A 20,981-nucleotide genomic window follows, 5' to 3' on the forward strand; every position below is an offset into this window, starting at 1 on the left:
GCAGGCTGGCCGTCGAGCCCAGAGCGGCGCGTCGGTGCGCAGGTGCCACCTGCCGTCCGCGGCCCTCGCCGCCCTGGCGGCTGCGCGCCGGCTCCTCCTCGTGCTAAGCGGCGCCGGTCGCGCCGCTCGTCCTGGTCCCGCGAGCGGCGCCGGCCGCCCGGCTCTGCCGCTTCCTCGCTGCGGCTCCGCTGGCGCCGGTACTGGCGCGGCGCATCCAGCCGGTCCCCGGCTGCTGCGCGCCGCTCCTGGCGCGCGCGCTGGTCAATCTCCCTCCTGGCGCACACGGATATACGGGGTCAATATCCGCCTGGGCACACGGATATACGGGGTCAATATCCGCCTGGCGCACACGGATATACGGGGGTCAATCTCCTCCTGGCGCGCACGGATATATGGGGTCAATCTCCGCCTGGCACACACGGATAAATTAGGTGTGAGCAATAAGTTCTGCCCTCATAGCTCTCATAAAAAGCCAAAACGTGCCAACATCTAAGGGTGTATTCCACATTTGTACGGCGTTTTAAGCCGAAATAGCCGTTTTGAGGATCATTCGGTGCGGTGTCACAGCTCTGTCCTTCTTCAGACCTAAACCTCTCCAGTTTCTGAGCTACGTGGTCGAGAAGATGTGCGGACTATTGCGCGGAGACTTTTTCAAGGACATCCGGGCATCTATGACGCGATAATAATGCCATGCAAATTCTGCCATTCCTGACATTCCAAGCATGCGGCGATCAAGGTCAAGAAAAAAATTGTCGAGTCGTTCATGTCTGGTGTTCGTGGGCACGATTTCCAGACAAAATGTTCTTGAACTGGTCCTCAATCAATGTTGTGCGAGATGCGGTGACGTTATGAAACAATGACGCAATGGGGAGCATATTATCTAAACAGAGAAATGATGCTGTCTAGTGCACTCATTGCCACTAATGAGCGTGTCAATAGTTATCAGTGAGCTGATACCATCATATTGCATGCTTGCTCCACTATCTTTAAATGTGGAACATTCCTCATTTTCTGGAACATCCATCAGCCTTTAAAACGAAGGCGTCGCTCAAGCAGTCAGGTCTGGACCCTCACATAGTCATGACGCTCCAGTACAGCGCTTCCCTCCCAGTGATAGCCTCTGGAGCGCCCTCACACCCAGCGACCGCTCACTCCTCCCACTCCCATCTGACACCCACCTGCACATGTTCGGCATAATGCAGCTTCGACTCGTACATCTCGCCGGCGGCCTCATCACGCGTGAACCGCCGGCGCCCCCCGTTTTTTTGCACCGGTCGAGTCATCGGAGGCACGGCGCGGCTCGCCGCCGTCCGACTGGCGGTGCGCGTGCAGCAGACCGGCCTGCTGCAGCTCCTCCTGCAGTACCGCCTTGCTGTTGCGCCGGCGCAGGATGGACGCCTTGGTCTGCGCGTACAGCGGCTCTGGTGAGCCCGGCAGCGGCGCGTGGATCTGTAGTGGGGGGCGGGAGTGCCCAGGGTCAGGGTCAGGGTCAGGGAGTGCCCAAGGTCAGGGTCAGGATCAGGGAATGCCGAGGGTCAGGGCTGGAGACGTCACGATGCTCAGTTTCCGCCATTCTCCGTGATTTTTCGTGCTACTTGCCTTGAGTTTACTGACTTATCTCCTCTACCTCATATCAGCTTTTTACATCTTGTGCAGGTGACACTTAATCATGCAAACAAAATTACATTACAAGATATATGCATATTGTACTGCATATCATGTTTTTTATCATGCTCTCACACTGGGTTACACACTATCCACGCCACCTCCGATTTCGGTGATTTCTCATGTCCACCTCCCTGCTGGCTTCTGATCTCACATCCCCGACTCTTGGCCACAGCCCCCCTACCGCTACGTACTGATGACCGCTCACCCCTGTCCCTGACGCCTATCCTCGTGACCCCTGACTTCGTACCCCTGCCCTCGACGCCTCACCTCCCACTCCACCCTCTGCTGATGACCGCTCATCCCTGTCTCTGACCCCTGACCTCGGGCCCCTGCCCTCGACCCCTCACTCTTCCCTCTTCTGATGACCTCTCACCCCTGTCTTTGATCCCTGACCCCCTGATCCCTGACCTCGGACCTCTGCCGTGACCCCTCACCTCCCGCTCCTCCCTCTCCAGCACGCTCTGCGTCTCCTCCTGGATCGGCGTCTTGATGGCCCGCGCCGACACACGCGCCTCGCCCTGGATGACGTCACCACGCCGCGTCAGTGACGTCACTGTGACGCCGTGCTGGCCCGACTGTTGCACGTCTAGCTGTTCCTCCTCCTCCTCCCTGCGCAGCTGGTCCGACTCGTACCTGTTCAGAAGGCGGGCGTGCGTGGTCAAAACTTCAATGTGCTCATCTCGCCCCCCCCCCCCTTCGCTGTTTATGTGCCCCTCTGGTCACCCCTGACGCTTCTGGTCACCTAGTGGGGTTCTCCTTGCTGTTCATGCTCTTCTCTGAGGCACCCTTGTGACTGATGCACCCGCCAGGCCCCCTTCTCCCGATGGTTCATGTATCACTGCCTTCCTCCCGGCTCCCCACGTGCTCTTCTGGTCACCCCTGACGGTTCATGCACTCACCGGGCACCCTCCTGACTGTTCATGAAGCGCGTCATGATCATAGCCTTGCCGCCCCCGCCATCGTCCTCCAACCGGCCGTCCTCATCCTCCAGCCTGTCCTCCTCGAGCTCGTCGTCCTCGTGCACCACCATGACCTCGCTGCGCGTGCGCCGGCGCGGCCCGGCGCGATGCGGCCCCACCGGCTGGCCGTACCGCACGTCCTGGTCGTCCCGCGGTCGGCCACGGAACACCGGACGCTCTGCCGGGGGGAGCACGTCACATGACTCTCGATCGCGAGGGGCTTCGCGGAGTGACTCCCTGAGGGGGTAAGGCGAGGGACATGCACTCACGACGCGTACTTGGGACGTTTGCTCCAGACTATGCACGGGATAGTCACTGATCTGGTGTGCTGTGAGGACAGCAGTCTCCATCCTCCGCGCATCCGCAATTTACCGCTCTCTCCGCCACTCTCATCCTCTCTCCTCTACGCTCGCCACATGCTCCGCCGCACTCGCCACTCTCTCTCCCGCGCTCATCCGCTCTTTCCGCCACTCTCACCCCTCTCACCCCCACGCTCGCCATTCTTTCGACCGCACTCGTCCCTCCTTCCTCACGCTAGCCAGTCTCTCGGCCGCACTCGCTACTCTCTCTCTCTCCCACGCTGGCCACTCTCTCCGCCGCACCTCCACTCTCTTTCCCACGCTTGCCCGCGCTCTCCGGCGCCCTCGCCGCTCCCACCTCCGCGCTCGCCAGTCTCCCGCCGCTCTCGCCACTCTCTCTTCCACGCTCGCCACTCTCTCCGCCGCACTTACCGATCGGGTTTCCGTCCCTGTCGAGGGAGAAATCCCTCTGGCGTCGTTTGGCAGACGTGTACAGACGCAGCGAGTCGCTGCGGCCCTTGCGGTGGTACTCGGCGTCCCTGCCCCCGTTTTGGTCATCAAGAGTCAGCACCTGGGGACGAGAAGCGCGGGTGTGACGGGCGTGTTGTGGCCATCAAGAGTCAGCACCTGGGGACGAGAAGCGCGGGTGTGATGGGCGTGTTGTGGCCATCAAGAGTCAGCACCTGGGGACGGGAAGCGCGGGTGTGACGGGCGTGTTGTGGCCATCAAGAGTCAGCACCTGGGGACGGGAAGCGCGGGTGTGACGGGTGTGTTGTGGCCATCGAGAGTCAGCACCTTGGCCAGAGTACATGGACACATGGAGTGTTCTGCTCATCCTTCGCCAACACCTGGACTGGTAGTGATACTCATGCCACCCATGCTTTTGCAGCACCCCTGAGTGGGGCACGAAGGTATGACGAAACTGTTGTGGTCCGGTCACCTACGATTGGGCATCGTCCACAGCTCATGCCACCGGGCATACAGCGGCTTTGCTATGAGATTGCTATGGTATATGCCATTGCCATCAGCACGATAGAAGGGGGGGGGGCATGACACTGATATTTGTTTCTTGTCATGCACAGCTATAAGCCTACAGTCCAAACCTCCCACTTATCGGGGCAGACTCCCTGAACCGCCGAAGACCGCTGCATGCTCCACGTCCACGTCACGGCCGGCCGTGACGTGGACGCGACGTCACTTATCGAGAAGGCGGGGTCGATGGTCGGCCGTGACGTGGACGCTGACGCTCCTCAGCCGAGGCGGTGGCTCACCTCGACGGAGGGCGTGCGGCGGGAGGCGGTGCGCACCCCGTCCAGGACGACGGACCTCCGCTCCTGCTCCAGCCGGTCCAGGCTGGCGTCGTCCAGCTCCAGGTCCTCCACGCGGTAGCCGTCCTCATCCACCAGCTGGAGCTGGCGCCGACCGTCGCGCATTACCCGGTACATTTTGGGGCCGCCCTGCGCGGTCAGGGGTCGTGGTCAGAGGTCATGGGCGAAAGTTCACGTGCCAGAGGTCATCGAGCTCGGCTCGGCGGTCATGGAGCGCGGCTCACAGGTCAGTGGTCAAGGCCGTAGTAAACGAAAAGGAGAAGGCGGGGTCGATGATCGCTGATAGCGACACGTCTACGATACCCTTGAAGACTCGAGAGCGGACCCCAGATTCTGACACTGGATGGAGCTTAAAAGCCAGTCCTACACAACATTCGTAAAGCCCGGGAGGACTCGAGAGCGAACCCCAGATTCTGACACTGGAGGGAGCTTAAAAGCCAGTCCTACACAACATTCGTAAAGCACGGGAAGACTCGAGAGCGGACCCCTGATTCTGACACTGGATGGAGCTTAAAAGCCAGTCCTACACAACATTCGTAAAGCGCAGGAAGGCGTCGCTCCACCCTGACCTCAGCAGGTCACCAGCACTGACCCGAGACGCCCTGGAGCTAGACCTGTGCAGGCTGCCGATCTCGTTGGGCACGAGCACGATCTGGTTGTCGCGGCCGCCTCGCACCACGCGTGAGATCTCGTCCTCCATTCCCTGGCGCAGCATCACCACGTTCTCCCGGCCCGGCTCGGTCTCAGCCGCGTCCACCAAGCGGAGCGTCGACGAGTGAGAGTTTCTCCCTCCGGCCGGTAGCTGGCGGTAGCGACCGTTGCCGGACCACGCCTGGCGACTGGCCGCTGAAAAAGGGGATTGGTGACGCTCTGAGTTCAGAGGTCGGTGACACTCTGAGTTCAGAGATCGCTGACACTCGGAGTTCAGAGATCGTGAGTTTAGAGATTGGTGACACTCTAACCTCAGGGATCGGTGACACTGACTTCAGAGATCGGTGACACTCTGAGTTCAGAGATCGGTGACACTCGGAGTTCAGAGACCGTGAGGTTAGAGATCGGTGATACTCTAACCTCAGGGATCGGTGACACTGACTTCAGAGATCGGTGACACTCTGAGTTCAGAGATAGGCGACACCCGGATTTCAGAGATCGGTGACACTCGGAGTTCAGAGATCGTGAGTTTAGAGATCGGTGACACTCTAGCCTCAGGGATCGGTGACACTGACTTCAGAGATCGGTGACACTCTGGATTCAGAGATCGGTGACACCCTGACCTCAGGAATCGGTGACACTTTGAGTTCAGAGGCTGGTGACACTCTGACTTCAGAGGTTGGTGACACTCTGCTTTGAAGATGACTTGCGAAAATGGGAATATTGATCAACGGGCAACCAGCTGAGATAATTGCTCATTCAGTCACGCAATCTTTAATTTAATATAAAGGCAACCACATGTAAGGGCCACGGACGTCACTCACCATCCCTCACGCTATGGAACAACGCGAGAGAGGCAAGGTGTAACTAAGGACGAAGACTCGCGCCTCGTTTGCTGCTGTCCATCTGATGGTGATCAGAGCTTCTGATCGGCCGCACCAGATCTGACTCTCTGATGACTTTCCTGATCCTGGCCTGACCCCTTCATGGCTCTCCTGATCCTGATCAGACCATCTAATGACTCTACTGTTCCTGAACTGACTCCCTTTATGACTCTTCTGATCGTTATATGACTCTCCGATGACTCTCCTGATTCTAGTCGGACTCTGAGAAATCTTCTGATCCTGATCTGGCTCTGTAATGACTTTTCTGATCCCGAGCTGATCCCCTTATGATCTGCCTGACCCTGATCGAACTAAAATGACGCCCCTGATCCTAATCGGACCATGCTGACTCCCCTGATCCTGATTGGAGTCCCTGCCTCACCTGACCGCACCCTCTCCGCCGGACCGGCCACGGCAGAACGCATCCTCTGCAGGACATTGCCACCGCGCCCGTGACTGCGGTTCAGTTGCTGTGCATCGCCGCCGTTCACGTTGACGTACGCCACCGCCTCCTCGTCGTACTCCTTCACCATCTTTCGCCTGAGCACGAACAGGGGGTTCAGAGGCAGCATTGGGACGGTAGGGGGGGGGGGGGTCAGCAACAGCCTGGGCACAGGAGGGGTTCAGGGCAGCCTAGGGAGTGGGAGGGGCTCAGGGCCACCCTTGGGACCGGAAGGGATTCAGGGGCAGCCTGGGTGCGGGGAGGGGTAGGCAGCAACCTGGGAAGGAAGGGTGTTCAGGGACAGTCTGGGCACGGGAGGGGGTTCATGGGCAGGTGTGGTGCGTGGACCACATCAGTTGTTGTGTCGCGTGGACCACATTAGTTGTTGCGTCGCGTGGACCACATCAGTTGTACGTCACATTCACACAACGCAAATAACAACCACCAAAGTCCACATATACCATGGCGCGGTATGCTCTCGTCTACCTGTGAATGCCGCTGGTGAGGCTGCGCACTGATGAGCGATATATCACGCATAGCTAGTTCCATTGCTCCAAACGTTAGAGCCGTTGTGAGACCTTTCTTATGCAGCAGCATACGTGTTTTAGATTATGATGCTTTTGTGACGATCACGGCAAAGTTATTGAGTATCGCAATCACTTCCAGCATCGAGGATAGCTGCACTAGTGGCACCCAGCAACTATGTTCTCACTCTGGACTACGTTTTCACTTTGGACTATGTTCTCACTCTGGACTATGTTCTTACTCTGGACTACGTTCTCACTTGTAGCAGCTGCAGAGAGGACAGCAGGCATAGCAGCAGGAGCAGTAGCAGCAGCAGCAGACGATGATAAGAATGATGATGATAATGAGGGCCAGAGCTATCAGGAGCCAGAACCAGACGCTGTTCACTGCTGCCTGATCAATAGCCTCTCCCCCCTGTTGGCAACGACAGCGATGACTTTGGCGGCTAGCTGATGTCCAGGGAGCATACCGTGAGGAGGCATCGGTCGCAGCCCGTCCATGACAACGCTTTAATATCTTTTAAATGGCGCTATTCTGCATTTACGCAGATAAAGTGCCGCCTCAAGACACATACACGGCACGCGCACGTCAAACGTCTGGGAGCAGGTTAAGGACGCCAACAGGTCCGGAAGGGATGTCGGTTTCTCACGGACTCACATCAGTGCCACCGTCTTCATTTTTAGAACCTGCTCCTCCTCCCAGACTGGTGGTGTCGAAGATGGCGTCATACGGCCGATGTACCCTGGCTGTAATGGCCGTCTTTCCTTCTCTGCGGTCAGAGGTGGTGTCGTCAGCGGCAGTCAGGGGCTCCCAAATCCAAGCCCTCGAACCACTCCCAAGCTATCAAAGGCGCCCCGTGGTGATGTTAGCCCGCATGCGTAATCTGAGTGAGAAGGCAAGAGGCCCAAACACTCTGACCAACATGACTGAGATGCGGGTGAGCTGACACAACAGCGAACTAGCCAATTTTGCTGCCATTATATGACAAAGACCAGTGGATTGTCCAGCACCAGCATCGTAAGACGGCGAACCGGAGTGCGACCACTGCGATGGCGAATACCACAGCGCCGCCGTCAAGGTCACCACAAGGTCACCACAAGGTCATTACAATGTCATCACAAGGTCATCACAAGGTCATCACAAGGTCCGCCGAATGCCGCCGTCTAATGGCGAACGCTCACAGCTGCTGGCCGTTCCTGCCCGTCAGTTCGTCGTCGCCCTCGTATCGCTTGACGTTGGTGATGGTGGCCGTGCCGCCCGTGAACACCGACAGCTGGCGCTCCACATCATCCTGCAGCAGACGTCACACCACAACCGTGAACACCGACAGCTGACGCTCCACATCATCCTGGGGCAGACGTCACACCACAACCGTGAACACCGACAACTGACGCTCCACATCATCCTGCGGCAGACGTCACACCACAACCGTAAACACCGACAGCTGACGCTCCACTTCGTGTTTTAGAAAGCTGTGGGTGATTAAATAGCAGATCGTTTGGTATTGAAGATTTAGATTCCCCTATACGGTCGTTGACCTACGGCAGGTCAAAGTCAGGCCATGGATTCGGCGAAGACAGTTTCTAGGGAATCGTTTAATCTGATGCAACAGCGGAGTGCTAGACAAAGCCGTACATCTCTGGGAGGTTTCTTGGGCAACACAGCAATTCACTTAACAAATTTCATTCACCTAAGGTCAGGTATGATGAGGTCAAAACCGACCTGTTTTTTTCTATAACGTTTGCTGTATGGGGCAGTTTCTGGTGCTCAGTTTGAGTTTACTGATTACAGCGAGTGCATCATGAAACTTCCATAGACTTCTTAAAGGTCAGAATATGTCATTGACCTAAAACGACCCAGGTCACCATTTTGTTTTTACGAACATACTGTGTAACGCAATTCTTCACACTTATTCAGACACAAAAATTAATCAGTCTTTTGTAATTTTGGCTAACATGACCTTCGAAAGATCAAAGAAAGTCACTAACCCCAGTTTGGCACAAGTGACCTTTTGCTTAGAACAGGCATCTAAGTTCACAGTGGTTGCATGCGAGTGTGCCGAGACGCTTTGGACACCAAATCTAAAATATTGCCTTATTTGGCGTGAAGGCAATAATCCAGGAATCTCAAATTTTCCCCAAGTGATTTCATGTACAGCCCGATACATTGTGAATTTTGTGTATCTAGCTCTCCTGGTTTCTGAGATCTCGGGGGGGGGGGCAAACTGACCCCCACCCGAGCGGATGGTATTCAACCAACCAACCGGGCGCGTGTTAACAGCCTGCGGCCGGTTGAGCATCTCCCTCGCTTCGAGAACCCCGCTGGTCGAGCCTACGCAAGGCCTAGCCAAGGAGCGCGCTTTACTCGCTCCAGGGTGCATGTAACGCATTTCTTCCGCCGTCAGACGACGTCCGCCGTCCTGAGCAGCTGCACCCATGGCGCACCTGGTTCTGCAGGACGGTGTCCACGTCTTCGTTTACCAGGAATGTCATGGTCTGCACGTTTTCCTTCTTGTATATGTAGACGGGCACCTTGCTGAACAGCTGGGGGCTACCTGCACGAAGCCAGGCGAGACTGGTGACGAGCTGGGAGTGGGGTATGGGAGAGGTGCGGTACATACCTCAAGCCATATGTGTGCACGCTCAGTCAAGCTTGGCTCGCTAGCCTTTATGGTTCTCTTTCCACACCCGCCATCAACCTCTGGTCAAAGTCGCCCACGCTTATCGAAAGCCACGGACCTGAAAAGACCGCCCTCGCCCAAGCATGCAAAAACATCCAGTGATCCCAGTTTCATTCAGGGCAATCCCAACGCACCGCATTGCTGATACTGAGGACACGGAGCCGCGTTCTCCAGCTCACCCTCGTCGTGCTAATACTCAGGACACGGAGCCGCGTTCTCCAGCTCACCCTCGTCGTGCTGATACTCAGGACACGGAACCGCGTTCTCTAGCTCACCCTCGTCGTGCTGATACTCAGGGCACGGGGCCGCGTTCTCTAGCTCACCCTCGTCGTGCTGATACTCAGGACACGGAGCCGCATTCTCCAGCTCACCCTCGTCGTGCTGATACTCAGGAAACGGAGCCGCGTTCTCCAGCTCACCCTCGTCGTGCTGATACTCAGGACACGGGGCCGTGTTCTCCAGCTCACCCTCGTCGTGTGCCTCGACCTGCAGCTCGATCCTGTCGTTAACCGCCTCGGACCCCGCTTGCTGGAATGTCAGCGGCTGGTTCTCCGGCAGCCGGCGCGGGTCCCTGCTGTCAGTCAGCTCCATCGGCACCGGCTTCCGCACGCTCAGCTCGCCTGCCGGTCAAGGCTGCGGTCACCGCAGGGGCGGTGCCAGGGCTCGAGAAGGACGATGCGCGTCCACGTGAAAAGCGGCTGGGGAAGGGTACATGTCAGAGGTCAGAGACACGGGAGGGAGCGGACATAAGTGGGGGGGAAGCATCGCTTCAGGTGAGTTAATAACTGCATGTGGATGTCCTTGGGGCTTTACGACGCTCTCAGCTGCTGAGGCCCTATGGCGCTGCTTGTCTCTCACCCAGGCAGGAACGACGGACATTGCGGGGAGTGGAGCCCGTGTCTCCGACTTCCCAGACGCGCAGCTTTACCACGGCACTTTCGGTGCACAGAGTGCATGAAAGTAAGAAATATCAAAGTTTGCAGTTACATGAGTTCTTTTTCTCGGGAAATCGCCGTGCCAGGCGACCACCAGCCAGGCGAATATGCGAGCGATGGACATGGAATGACGTCATCACACCTGTGATGGACATGGAATGGCGTCATCACACCTGTGTTGCGATCGATTGCGAAGTTGTCGCGGTACTTGCTGCTGCCACGGAGCCGGTAGGCGACCTTGCTGTTGGCCCCCGAGTCGCGATCCACGGCCTGAGGGTCGAGAGGTCACCACGTCAGGTCAGGTCAGGTCAAGACAAGGTTATGTCGCCTCAGGTACGCGGTTCTGGAAGGTGCTGATGTTACCTTTTGCAATGTTTTGCAAGTCCTTTAACTGATAGATGGATTAACAACTGCTGGATTACTAAGCATGTTGATAAGCGAATGATCCCCAGGCACAGATCTATCAAGACGTTCCATACATAGCAATTGCTGATGATGTTAAAGGCTTAGCAATATTGATGCTTATGTTTTTAAGCGATCAAATTTCCAAACGTTTAGGAAAAACGACGCTCTCTTCCTTTGCCCTGACGTTGGTCCGTACACGCATGGCATGCTTCACCAGTAACAGTCCCTCGGGAGCGCCTTTCTCAGTCCTCAGTCCTCAGTCCTCAGTCCTCTAACGAACCTACATCACTCAACCAGGCCGCGATCGACCCATCATGGAGACGTCCTCTTGCCTCCACTCAGCCTCCCACTGCATCGCCCTCCTCGCGAGCCGCGGCGGGCCCCCACTCTTCGGGCAACACTCACGAGAACTTGGACGGCCTCCTCCAGTTTGTCGCCCTTCGGACTCAGCTTGCCGCTATACATCGGGCTTGTGAACACGGGCGGGTTGTCGTTCACGTCCCGCACGGTGAGCACGATCGAGGCCGTCCCCGTCCGCTGCGGCACCCCGCTGTCGGTGGCGAACACCTGCAGCCGGTACTCTGTAACGACAGCGTGACGTCAGCGGAGGCTCGTTGGGGTTAACGAACACCTGCAGCCGGTACTCTGTGACGACAGCGTGACGTCAGCGGAGGCTCGTTGGGGTTAACGAACACATGAAGCCGGTACTCTGTGACGACAGCGTGACGTCAGCGGAGGCTCGTTGGGGTTAACGAACACATGAAGCCGGTACTCTGTGACGACAGCGTGACGTCAGCGGAGGCTCGTTGGGGTTAACGAACACCTGCAGCCGGTACTCTGTGACGACAGCGTGACGTCAGCGGAGGCTCGTTGGGGTCAACGAACACACGAAGCCGGTACTCTGTGACGACAGCGTGACGTCAGCGGAGGCTCGTTGGGGTTAACGAACACACGAAGCCGGTACTCTGTGACGACAGCGTGACGTCAGCGGAGGCTCGTTGGGGTTAACGAACACACGAAGCCGGTACTCTGTGACGACAGCGTGACGTCAGCGGAGGCTCGTTGGGGTTAACGAACACACGAAGCCGGTACTCTGTGACGACAGCGTGACGTCAGCGGAGGCTCGTTGGGGTTAACGAACACATGAAGCCGGTACTCTGTGACGACAGCGTGACGTCAGCGGAGGCTCGTTGGGGTTAACGAACACATGAAGCCGGTACTCTGTGACGACAGCGTGACGTCAGCGGAGGCTCGTTGGGGTTAACGAACACATGAAGCCGGTACTCTGTGACGACAGCGTGACGTCAGCGGAGGCTCGTTGGGGTTAACGAACACATGAAGCCGGTACTCTGTGACGACAGCGTGACGTCAGCGGAGGCTCGTTGGGGTTAACGAACACATGAAGCCGGTACTCTGTGACGACAGCGTGACGTCAGCGGAGGCTCGTTGGGGTTAACGAACACATGAAGCCGGTACTCTGTGACGACAGCGTGACGTCAGCGGAGGCTCGTTGGGGTTAACGAACACATGAAGCCGGTACTCTGTGACGACAGCGCGATGTCATCAAAGGCCCGTTGAGGTTAACGCGCTTTCCGTGTTAGTGACCGGCGACGGGTACTCTACAGATGAAATGCCAAAAATAATCATTTTAATAGGTTGCCATGGCAACCCCTTGTACGCGAAATACATGTTGCGTCAACCCGCTGTGTGTGGATTCCGAGGATACGATGACGTCATTAGATGACAGCCACCACTACCATGAATGGAAATAGTTTTCTAACAACAGCCGACAAGTCCGGCGGCTGTTCTCGGCTAATGTGGCTACAAAAACATTTCGAAAGTCAGAAACTGTAAACACATGGTTTCTTTACGTAAAACCTGCCCATCAGCCATGTCTGTTATGGTGCTCGCCTCTGATGACTCACCCTCCTGAGTCTCGAAGTCAAAGCGATGGTTGGTGACCTTGACCGAGATCTGACCGGAGGTCGGGTCCAGGGTCAGGTCATCGGCGTTGTCGCCGGTCAGTCCCGAGTACACCACCCGGCCGCCGTCCGCCTGGTCGGCGTCAATGGCTGCCACCTGGCGGGGGCAGGGCGCAAATGACGTCACGATATTGATTGTCAGACGGCGACGACGACACTGATGACACAGTGATGACACTGGTATCATGACACCGGTTATGACACCAGGCGTACGACACGCAGTGATGTTACACTGTTAAAGTTAAACGCCATCAGGAAAAGGACACACCGATGACGAAAGACATCGACGTCATACCAACGTCATACCGACGTCGCATAAATAATGACGAAGATCTGCTCTCCTTTGTGTGCGTGCGGTTTGTGTTGTAGTAGAATGAATAGTATTCTAGTAGAGGGGCTACATGTCAACAATGTGCCATTCTGCAAGCCGTGTGAGTTAAAACGGTCTTTTCGTGTTTCAGATACATACTTTATGCGTTGCATGCCAGTCAGTCCTCTCGTCTCTGCATCAGCGCCGCGGTGTTTGTCCGGATCGGTATTCGTTAACGAAGGTAGCCACAAAAAAACAAGGTCATCGGCCTTCTCTGAGAAACAAAAACGATGGTCTGTCGCTCCAGAATATCTGATGAGGTACGGAAGACGGCCCACGTGTTTACCAGGCGCTCGGCTTCTCGAATTCGTGTTGCGTGATATCACTGTCAGCGTTTTTGTCCGACAGGCGAGCTGTCCTACCGCCCAGCCGGTCCCTCAGGCCTCTTCCGATCCGAGGACCCCGCACTCGGCCGACCGGTGACGTCACCTAACAGCCGGATCACGTGACCGGGCCTCATTAGGGCGGGGTTTGCGGCGCAGATCCGCCAATGGCGCGGATTCCCGCCAGATCAGCGGTTCTCTTTGTTTGCGGTGACGTCACTGGACGCCGATTGCCGCCGGCGCGCCGCGTCCGGCGTCAATGCGCGCACGGCAGGACAAACTCGCCCGTTTGTCGCCTTTGGCGGCCGGTGCAGGCTGACCATTGTGTGGACGAGGCGTTCACCTTGAGGTAGTGGTGTCGCCCGCACAAAGACCCTGTCTACAAGCCGGCAGCGAAAGCCAAACACGGCCTTGGTGATGATGGTGCCAGGGCCGTAAGAACAGGTGGGCCATTGGCAGTGAACTGTCCATATTAATTAAGCTCTAATTTCATGGTATCGCAATGGAAAAAGCGCATTAAAGTGGGTTTCGTCACTCGACTTTGAGGTTGCGCACAAGTGGCGTCGTGCCCTCAATCTCCCACCTTGAGAATGGGGGTCCCCCGCTCGATGTTCTCGTCGAAGAACGCCTCGTAGAGATCCTTCTCGAAGGCGGGCGCGTTGTCGTTCTGGTCGATGACGGTGACGGTGACGTTGGTGTAGCTGATGAGAGTTGGCCGGGTCCTGCCGGCCAGCTCCACCTCCTGAGCCTTGATCTGATCGGTGGAGAACGGGTCAGGGTCAGAGACGGGGTCACGACACGTGCAGAATCACGATCAGAGTCGGGACAAAAAATCGGAACAAGATTGAGGACGGCGAAGGTAGGATGCGGCCCGGATAGGGTCGTAATCAATATACGGCGGTGCTCGTCGACGAAGGGCAGTTTCGATATCCCCGCTGGAGGGCTACTGGAGGGCTACTAAGTTTCTTACTTCTATTGTGATGGTGAAATTTGCTTGGAATCAGCACCCGAGTGGAGTCATACCTCTGAAACCTTCATCTTGCAAGGAAAGTCAAAAGTGACAGCGAAATTTGAATGTCATGGCGGTCTAAGGCAGCAGACTCCTAGTGTCGCTAGTAAACACCGATCGCTCAGACTACACGCACCCTGTCATCTCCAGCGCTTGTCACCTCATTTCTTCTCCCCGACCTACGTCACTTCGAGAGCGTCATAGCCGAACGGTTAGCACACACACTTCGGACTTCCACGTGGGACCCGGGTTCGAATCTCGGCTGCGCCATGGCCCCTGCACGCTAATATGGCCAATACATTCGCTGGTGCTCAATGCAAGCGGCGCAGCAAACTGTGCGTGGTGCTCCGGTTTCTTAATAAAAAATAATGAATTAGCCTGAATATGCTACACAATTGCCCCCACCCTGCGCCCATGCTAACTCCATCGTCAGATCCGTCGTCAGATCCGCGCCAGATCCGCGTCAGATCCGTCTTCAGACCCGCGCCAGATCCGCCGTCAGATTCGCGTCAGGTCCATCGTTAGGTCCGACGTCAGATCCGCGTCATACCCGCGCCAGATCCGTCGTCAGATCCGCGTCACGTGGCACTCACCCTGAACCGGATCTCCGGCCGCACGAGCTTCTCGAAGTCGAGCAGCTGGTTGTTCTTGACTCGGATGTCGAACTGGACATCACCGCTGAGAACGGTGGGCTCCACCTCGAAACACTTGGAGGCGAGGTCACCGATGATGCTGAGCGCGAACGTGCCCCGCTGACCCTGCATGCCAGGGCCAAGGTCAGAGGTCAGGGGTCAGAACATGAGATTGGGTCAGGACTGGGGCAGGGGGGCGAGGACAGGCAAAGGCCTGGTGCATGGTCGTTATCGACGAGGTAGGGTTGAAAAGCAGAGTCGAGAAAACTACGTGGTGACATTCATCGGTGGTCGGGGGCGGAGACGGTGCTCTGCTGTTTCAGATGGGGAGGAGACGGTGCTCTGCTGTTTCAGATGGGGAGGAGACGGTGCTCTGCTGTTTCAGATGGGGAGGAGACGGTGCTCTGCTGTTTCAGATGGGGAGGAGACGGTGCTCTGCTGTTTCAGATGGGGAGGAGACGGGAGCTTATGCAGTATATGAGCTGCTGAAGTGGATGAGCAGAATCGGCGCCATGGCAAGATAGGGAGGGTTGAATGGTTTTCAAAGGCGAAAGGAGGGAAATATTCGAAAGGAAGAGCTCTCGGCGACGCCGATCGCGAGCAAGCATGACGAAGGCACGAGTACAGACACATGCGAGCATATGCGACAGACGTCAAACGTAGCGAAGAACAGACGAAGACAAAAAAGAACAAATGAACTGGACGGCGAAGGGCAAACATTCACATTGGACGACAACAGGGAATTAACAGTGGGCCCATTCAGGCCCAAAAGAGCAAGCTGACGCAGAGCGACAGCAAACAATTAGCGGAGAAACAGACATGGCTTAGACACATGACAAAAGAAAACGACAGACGGATAGACACTGACGCAGACTCAGTAAGTGGGCAGCCAAAGCTCTCCACAAAGCTAAACAACGACACCGGCATCACCGTAAACGAAGTCCAGTAATTTTCGCAATTTCACCACGGCCAGTGCGGTGATGCATTCGTGATGAGACCGCGCCGTGTTTTTCCAATAGCGGATCGCAGACGTGAGTGGCATTGCCCCTGCCCGCCGACTGAAGGTCGCGTCGGGGTCGGGTCGATGGGCCAGTGTCGGTGCCGGCAACACGGGGCGAAGCTGGCGATACCTCCGACCCGGGCCGTTCCAGGAATGCGATTAATGCCGCTGACATCCGGCACGACAATCTGGGAGCGCTTTGTCTTTAAACTGTTGGCAAAGTCGTGTGCACAGCTCGTTCGTTGTGTCACGTGGTTCTTGCCATTGAAATCGCAGACTGGCACCCTCAGAGAGCTGGCGTAGGCACGCACTGGCCTTGAAATCTGAGGCTGAGACTGACTGAGACCGACTGAGACTGACTCTGAGACACTGTTGGTAGGATCAAACCAAAAAGGCCGGCGGAACGTTCATAAGGTGTGCGAGTGTTGATTTCTGAAATTCGTTTTCGTAAGCGGAACGATCCCCCCAAATGCTACACGCGAAGCTCTGAACTGGGCTTTTCAGTTTGTTTTGCTCCGCGTATGCTTGGGAAAAGCTTGTGATGGCATCTCGCCTCAGGCTAGGAGGCACAATGCGCTTAACGTTTAACAGAAAGCCAAGTGTCCTACTGGTACTCGACATGTGACATAAGGCTGCTAGCTTTCTGTACGTCATTTTGGGAGATTCTCAGCTTTTTATCGTTCTTTAGACCAGTGCACACCAGAGGCAAGTGGGGCGGCACGGAGATGGGAGACAGAGGTGAACAGCGTAGCAGGCGGACTTGCGCAAGCCAATCTGGATTAAACGGATTGACAGGGCATGCTCCACAGGGGCTTTGCACGCATTCAGATACAAAGTAAGAGCGTTTTAAGCATTTCGTCCCGCAAGTGTACTCCTAAGTGTAAAATAAACACACATTGACGAACACCGACAGAAAAACAGCCTGACTGAAAATGTTCAGCATAGCGAGCTTGATGGCACATTCATATGCATAACGATGTGTTCTGATGGCGTTGGAAGGGTCTCTTTACGCGCACATGTAGGTACAACACAAAGTTTGTCATCGTCTGCAGCGCATGGATGTTGGCCACACTGGCATGTGATGTGCGGTGTTGTTTCGGAGGCATGCCATTGAGACAAGCGCACCCGGTTCAAATACGGAGGTATGAGACAGACAGCGTGCTTCTCGGCATGGACTCCCCTACTGGGTAAAGCAAACCCAGCCGTATTCATATTGAAGTAACGTAAAATGCCGCATGCGCATCACCAAAACACCACCGAGCGATACAAACAAGACATGCGCAGCGTAACTGGATGGCCAGATGGCACTGAAGTTGATTCAACACAAAGAGCACGCTGGAATGGCGTGTGGACAGCCAAACGTCCGTCGCCGGCAGCCCTTCAACAACACGGTCCGAACTGCCAATCAACTGTTCTGTTCTGTTCTGAACTGTTCTGTCCAATCAAAAGATCGCTTGAGACAGCTTGCAGCCTCGAGACCTTATCTGTGCAGACGTCTAGATCACACCCGGGATTCCATTGAAGCCTTCCATAGAAGCGCCACTGCCAAAACGTCCCCAACCTCATCGGCCGATGGGCGGCACGTCCCCGGGCGGGGGGGGGGAGGGGGAGGGGGGAGGGGGAGAGGCCTGCCCGTGCCGGCCGGGCTGACCGTTATGATTGTCGTCGCTCCTCCCATCGATCCCGGAGGCGCGGCCACACAGTGGGCGGACGTGAGAGAGAGGGCGAATGGCCACCGCAGCGGCGGCGGCGGCAAACTGCGCCCCGTCACGCACGGCTGCGCCTCACGCCAGCCTCACGCCAGCCTCACGCCGGCCTCACGCACGGCCGCCAGCCTCACGCCAGCCTCACGCCGTGGCGGAAGTGGCGGGCCTTCTCCGCCGGCAGTGTGTTGTCGCAAACACGGACGCCTGATTCACCTTTACTGTGCCTTTCGGGAATGCCACGCGTTCTTTTGTGCTTATTCGGTGCGTAAAAGGGATGTCGGCAGACTCTTTTCACTGTGTAGCTTTATCGATCCTGCGTCGCCGTCAGTACTTGCCAAATTCGTTCTTCAATTTCGTACATTGCGAGCCATTCGTTTCGAAAATTTCGGCGTGATCACATTAAGAGAAAGCCACAATTTATGAGCAGTCAGTGCAGGTCAAGTTTGTCATGCATAACGTCAGAATGCGGTTATGAACTTGGTACAAGATACATGTCATACATAAGATACGTTACATTAGATATAACAAGGTACAACTTTGGTCGCTGTGGGTCAAATCTAGAACGTACAGCTTGGCAGGATCAAAGTACCCCAAACATCATTGTAAAATTGTCTGTGTAACATTTTCACAGCAAGCCATGTCAAACATGGATTAGTTCCACCGAGGAGCGCATTAATCAAGTTGACTCAACTTACACCCCGTATGCATTCCGCACCAAAATAACGGAGCGTGCCTCACATGTTTGTAAAGTCGTCACGGACAATACTGACAAAGGTATCATGGGCGGCTTGCTTCTTGCAACAATTAATCATGCAACACCCCGTACGTCGATCTCAGCGCGAATGACCGTTCTTCGAACGGCCTACGTCGTCGACGGTTGACGACTTCACCATAACCTGTCAAGCAGCCGCAGCCTTTCTGTCCCAAGTCCAAACGCCGGCATGCAACGGCGGCATGCAAAGCACCACGCTAGGGCATGCGGGCAAGCGCTCTAGGGTCACATCGCGGACACGGACTCGTTTCCGTTGGACCTTACGCGTGTGCCGTGGGAGTGCTGACCTGCCCTGACCTTTGGAAAACTTACAGTGGTCTCCAGCGGCGGGGCAAAGTTCAGGATGGTGCCCAGCGGCGGGCTTTCGAACAGCTGGGTCACGTACCTGCCGACAGCGGTCAGGGCCTGGGGTCAGAGGTCGTGGAGAGGGCGCTCCGCGGGCGGCGAGCCCACCTTTCTGTATCTCAGGCGTCACGTCATCGCCAGACATACGGAGTGGAAACGTAGCTCTTTGATCCGCCGGAACCGACAACGTGGTTGGTGCTGGATCAATACCGGCGGTACCGGAGCGATGCGAAGGCGGATTCATGTCGATGTTCTTCCGCTGGCGGGAGATGCCCGACCGCGATGAACTCACAGGTCAGGTCACCGTCAGGTCAGGTCAGGTCAACTCTAGCAGCGGCACCAGGCTGTTTTAAAAATCAAAAATTCTCCTCTAACCCAGACACAACACAGCCACATCTGTCGAGGCTCGATTTGACCCATCCTTCGGGCACCGACACTCAACAGCAATTTTTATGCCCGTGTGGTTCGCAGATGGTGAAATCAATCAAGTCAGGATTGTGTAACGGTGTCGATTCTCCCGTCTCTGCCCTCACGCTCTCCCGAACTGCGCTGCTGACTACTGCTTCACTGGTCGTTTCGACACGGCCAAAGGTCACAATGAAGGTCACAATGCCTTACCCCCATGCTCTCCCCAACGCCGTGAAAGCGTCTCCTCTCGATGTGAGAGAATGCCCCGACACAGACCAGTGACTCCATGAGACACAGCCCCAAAAAGGAGAACATGATGGACACTCACATCTCGCACCCCGAATCTGGTACCAACTTACAGTCAGGGGAGTATGTAGGGTTTCGCAATGGGGAACAGGCCCACGTAAAGTTGTTACGGACATCTTTTTATCGTTAATTAAATTATCGTCACTATTTTTCATGAATATTATTAATATTATTACTTAATGAAATAATTAAGCAATCATAATTTTATCTTTGCCGCACGCGCACAAAATTTGCTGCATGTTGTATGACCATATCACTCGTTTTCTATGTAGTCATTTTGTACGTGTTTGCTTGACTTTTATTCACTCACATTCATTCACATGCAAAAAAGTGCATGTAAAAATGTCGTAAAGCGGAACATACCCCAAGACCCTCCCACACTACACCCCTGGTCACATCCTCCCCCTCTCCCTCCTCCCACGTCACCTCCACCGGACTCATAAGCGGAACATACCCCAAGGCCCTCCCACACTACACCCCTGGTCACATCCCTCCCCTCTCCCTCCTCCCACGTCGCCTCCGCTGGACTCACAAGCGGAACATACCCCAAGGCCCTCCCACACTACACCCCTGGTCGCATCTCTCCCCTCACCCTCCTCCCACGTCGCCTCCGCCGGACTCACAAGCGGAACATACCCAGACCCTCCACACTACACCCCTGGTCACATCTCTCCTTCACTTTACCCTCCTCCCACGTCGCCTCCCGCCGGACTCACAAGGCGGAACGTACCCCAAGGCCCTCCCACACTACACCCCTGGTCACATGTCTCCCCCTCACCCTCCTCCCACGTCGCCTCCGCCGGACTCACAAGCTCCGTCCGAACTCGGGCGGGTGGCGGACGTCGTCCTCGAGCAGCACCACCACGTCGGTGGTGACGGAGAGGCCCCGCTCGCGCAGCTCCCGCGTCACCTCCTCGGCCGCCACCGTCACCCGCATCGGCTCACGCCGCGGCGTCGTCAGGTCCAGCAGCGATGACGTCACTGAGAGGTTCCCTGTGGCGGCACGTGGCGTCGGTCAAGGCTTGACCGAATTCATTGCATATTTGGCTTCGATGCTGTTGACGCTCGCAGAAGCTGGCGGTGTCTGAACCGGAAGACGTTAAATGCCTGACAGTAGGTCAGGTGCAGACCCATGGCTGAGTATGAGCTGGCGCGTGAGTGTCCTTTCTAATGCGTCTCGCTTGCTCGCGAAGGACGTCGGCATGGCGTGTTTTGGCCCGCATAATGCGGGCTAAAGGACGGACAACCGACCTTAACCACACCACTTTGTGGATTTCCCCATCACAACAAACAGAACTGCGTAGAGGAAAGAGAGAGAGAGATAGAGAGAACGATAGAGAGAGAGAGAGAGA

At 56.2% G+C, this 20,981-nt stretch overlaps 1 protein-coding gene across 1 annotated transcript in view; it reads right to left on the reverse strand.

The window, feature by feature from the left end:
- Positions 1 to 1,233: 1,233 nt before the first annotated feature.
- Positions 1,234 to 20,981, reverse strand: part of LOC119092953 (uncharacterized) — a 20,896-nt gene continuing 1,148 nt past the window's right edge. The window contains exons 2-21 of the mRNA XM_037215853.1: positions 20,439 to 20,622; positions 18,883 to 18,955; positions 15,054 to 15,218; positions 14,035 to 14,205; positions 12,702 to 12,855; positions 11,182 to 11,357; positions 10,545 to 10,641; positions 9,904 to 10,056; positions 9,201 to 9,310; positions 7,938 to 8,047; positions 7,414 to 7,525; positions 7,016 to 7,170; positions 6,172 to 6,329; positions 4,847 to 5,100; positions 4,309 to 4,383; positions 4,198 to 4,260; positions 3,359 to 3,497; positions 2,568 to 2,805; positions 2,103 to 2,301; positions 1,234 to 1,449 (exon numbers count right to left, since the gene is read on the reverse strand). Of these exons, the coding sequence (XP_037071748.1) occupies positions 1,234 to 1,449; positions 2,103 to 2,301; positions 2,568 to 2,805; positions 3,359 to 3,497; positions 4,198 to 4,260; positions 4,309 to 4,383; positions 4,847 to 5,100; positions 6,172 to 6,329; positions 7,016 to 7,170; positions 7,414 to 7,525; positions 7,938 to 8,047; positions 9,201 to 9,310; positions 9,904 to 10,056; positions 10,545 to 10,641; positions 11,182 to 11,357; positions 12,702 to 12,855; positions 14,035 to 14,205; positions 15,054 to 15,218; positions 18,883 to 18,955; positions 20,439 to 20,622 (3,002 nt within the window). The remainder of the gene's footprint in view (positions 1,450 to 2,102; positions 2,302 to 2,567; positions 2,806 to 3,358; positions 3,498 to 4,197; positions 4,261 to 4,308; positions 4,384 to 4,846; positions 5,101 to 6,171; positions 6,330 to 7,015; positions 7,171 to 7,413; positions 7,526 to 7,937; positions 8,048 to 9,200; positions 9,311 to 9,903; positions 10,057 to 10,544; positions 10,642 to 11,181; positions 11,358 to 12,701; positions 12,856 to 14,034; positions 14,206 to 15,053; positions 15,219 to 18,882; positions 18,956 to 20,438; positions 20,623 to 20,981) is intronic.

The sequence above is a fragment of the Pollicipes pollicipes genome, unplaced genomic scaffold, assembly GCF_011947565.3.
Source record: "Pollicipes pollicipes isolate AB1234 unplaced genomic scaffold, Ppol_2.1 Scaffold_1600;HRSCAF=1878_pilon_pilon_pilon, whole genome shotgun sequence".
Lineage (NCBI taxonomy): Eukaryota > Metazoa > Arthropoda > Thecostraca > Pollicipedomorpha > Pollicipedidae > Pollicipes > Pollicipes pollicipes.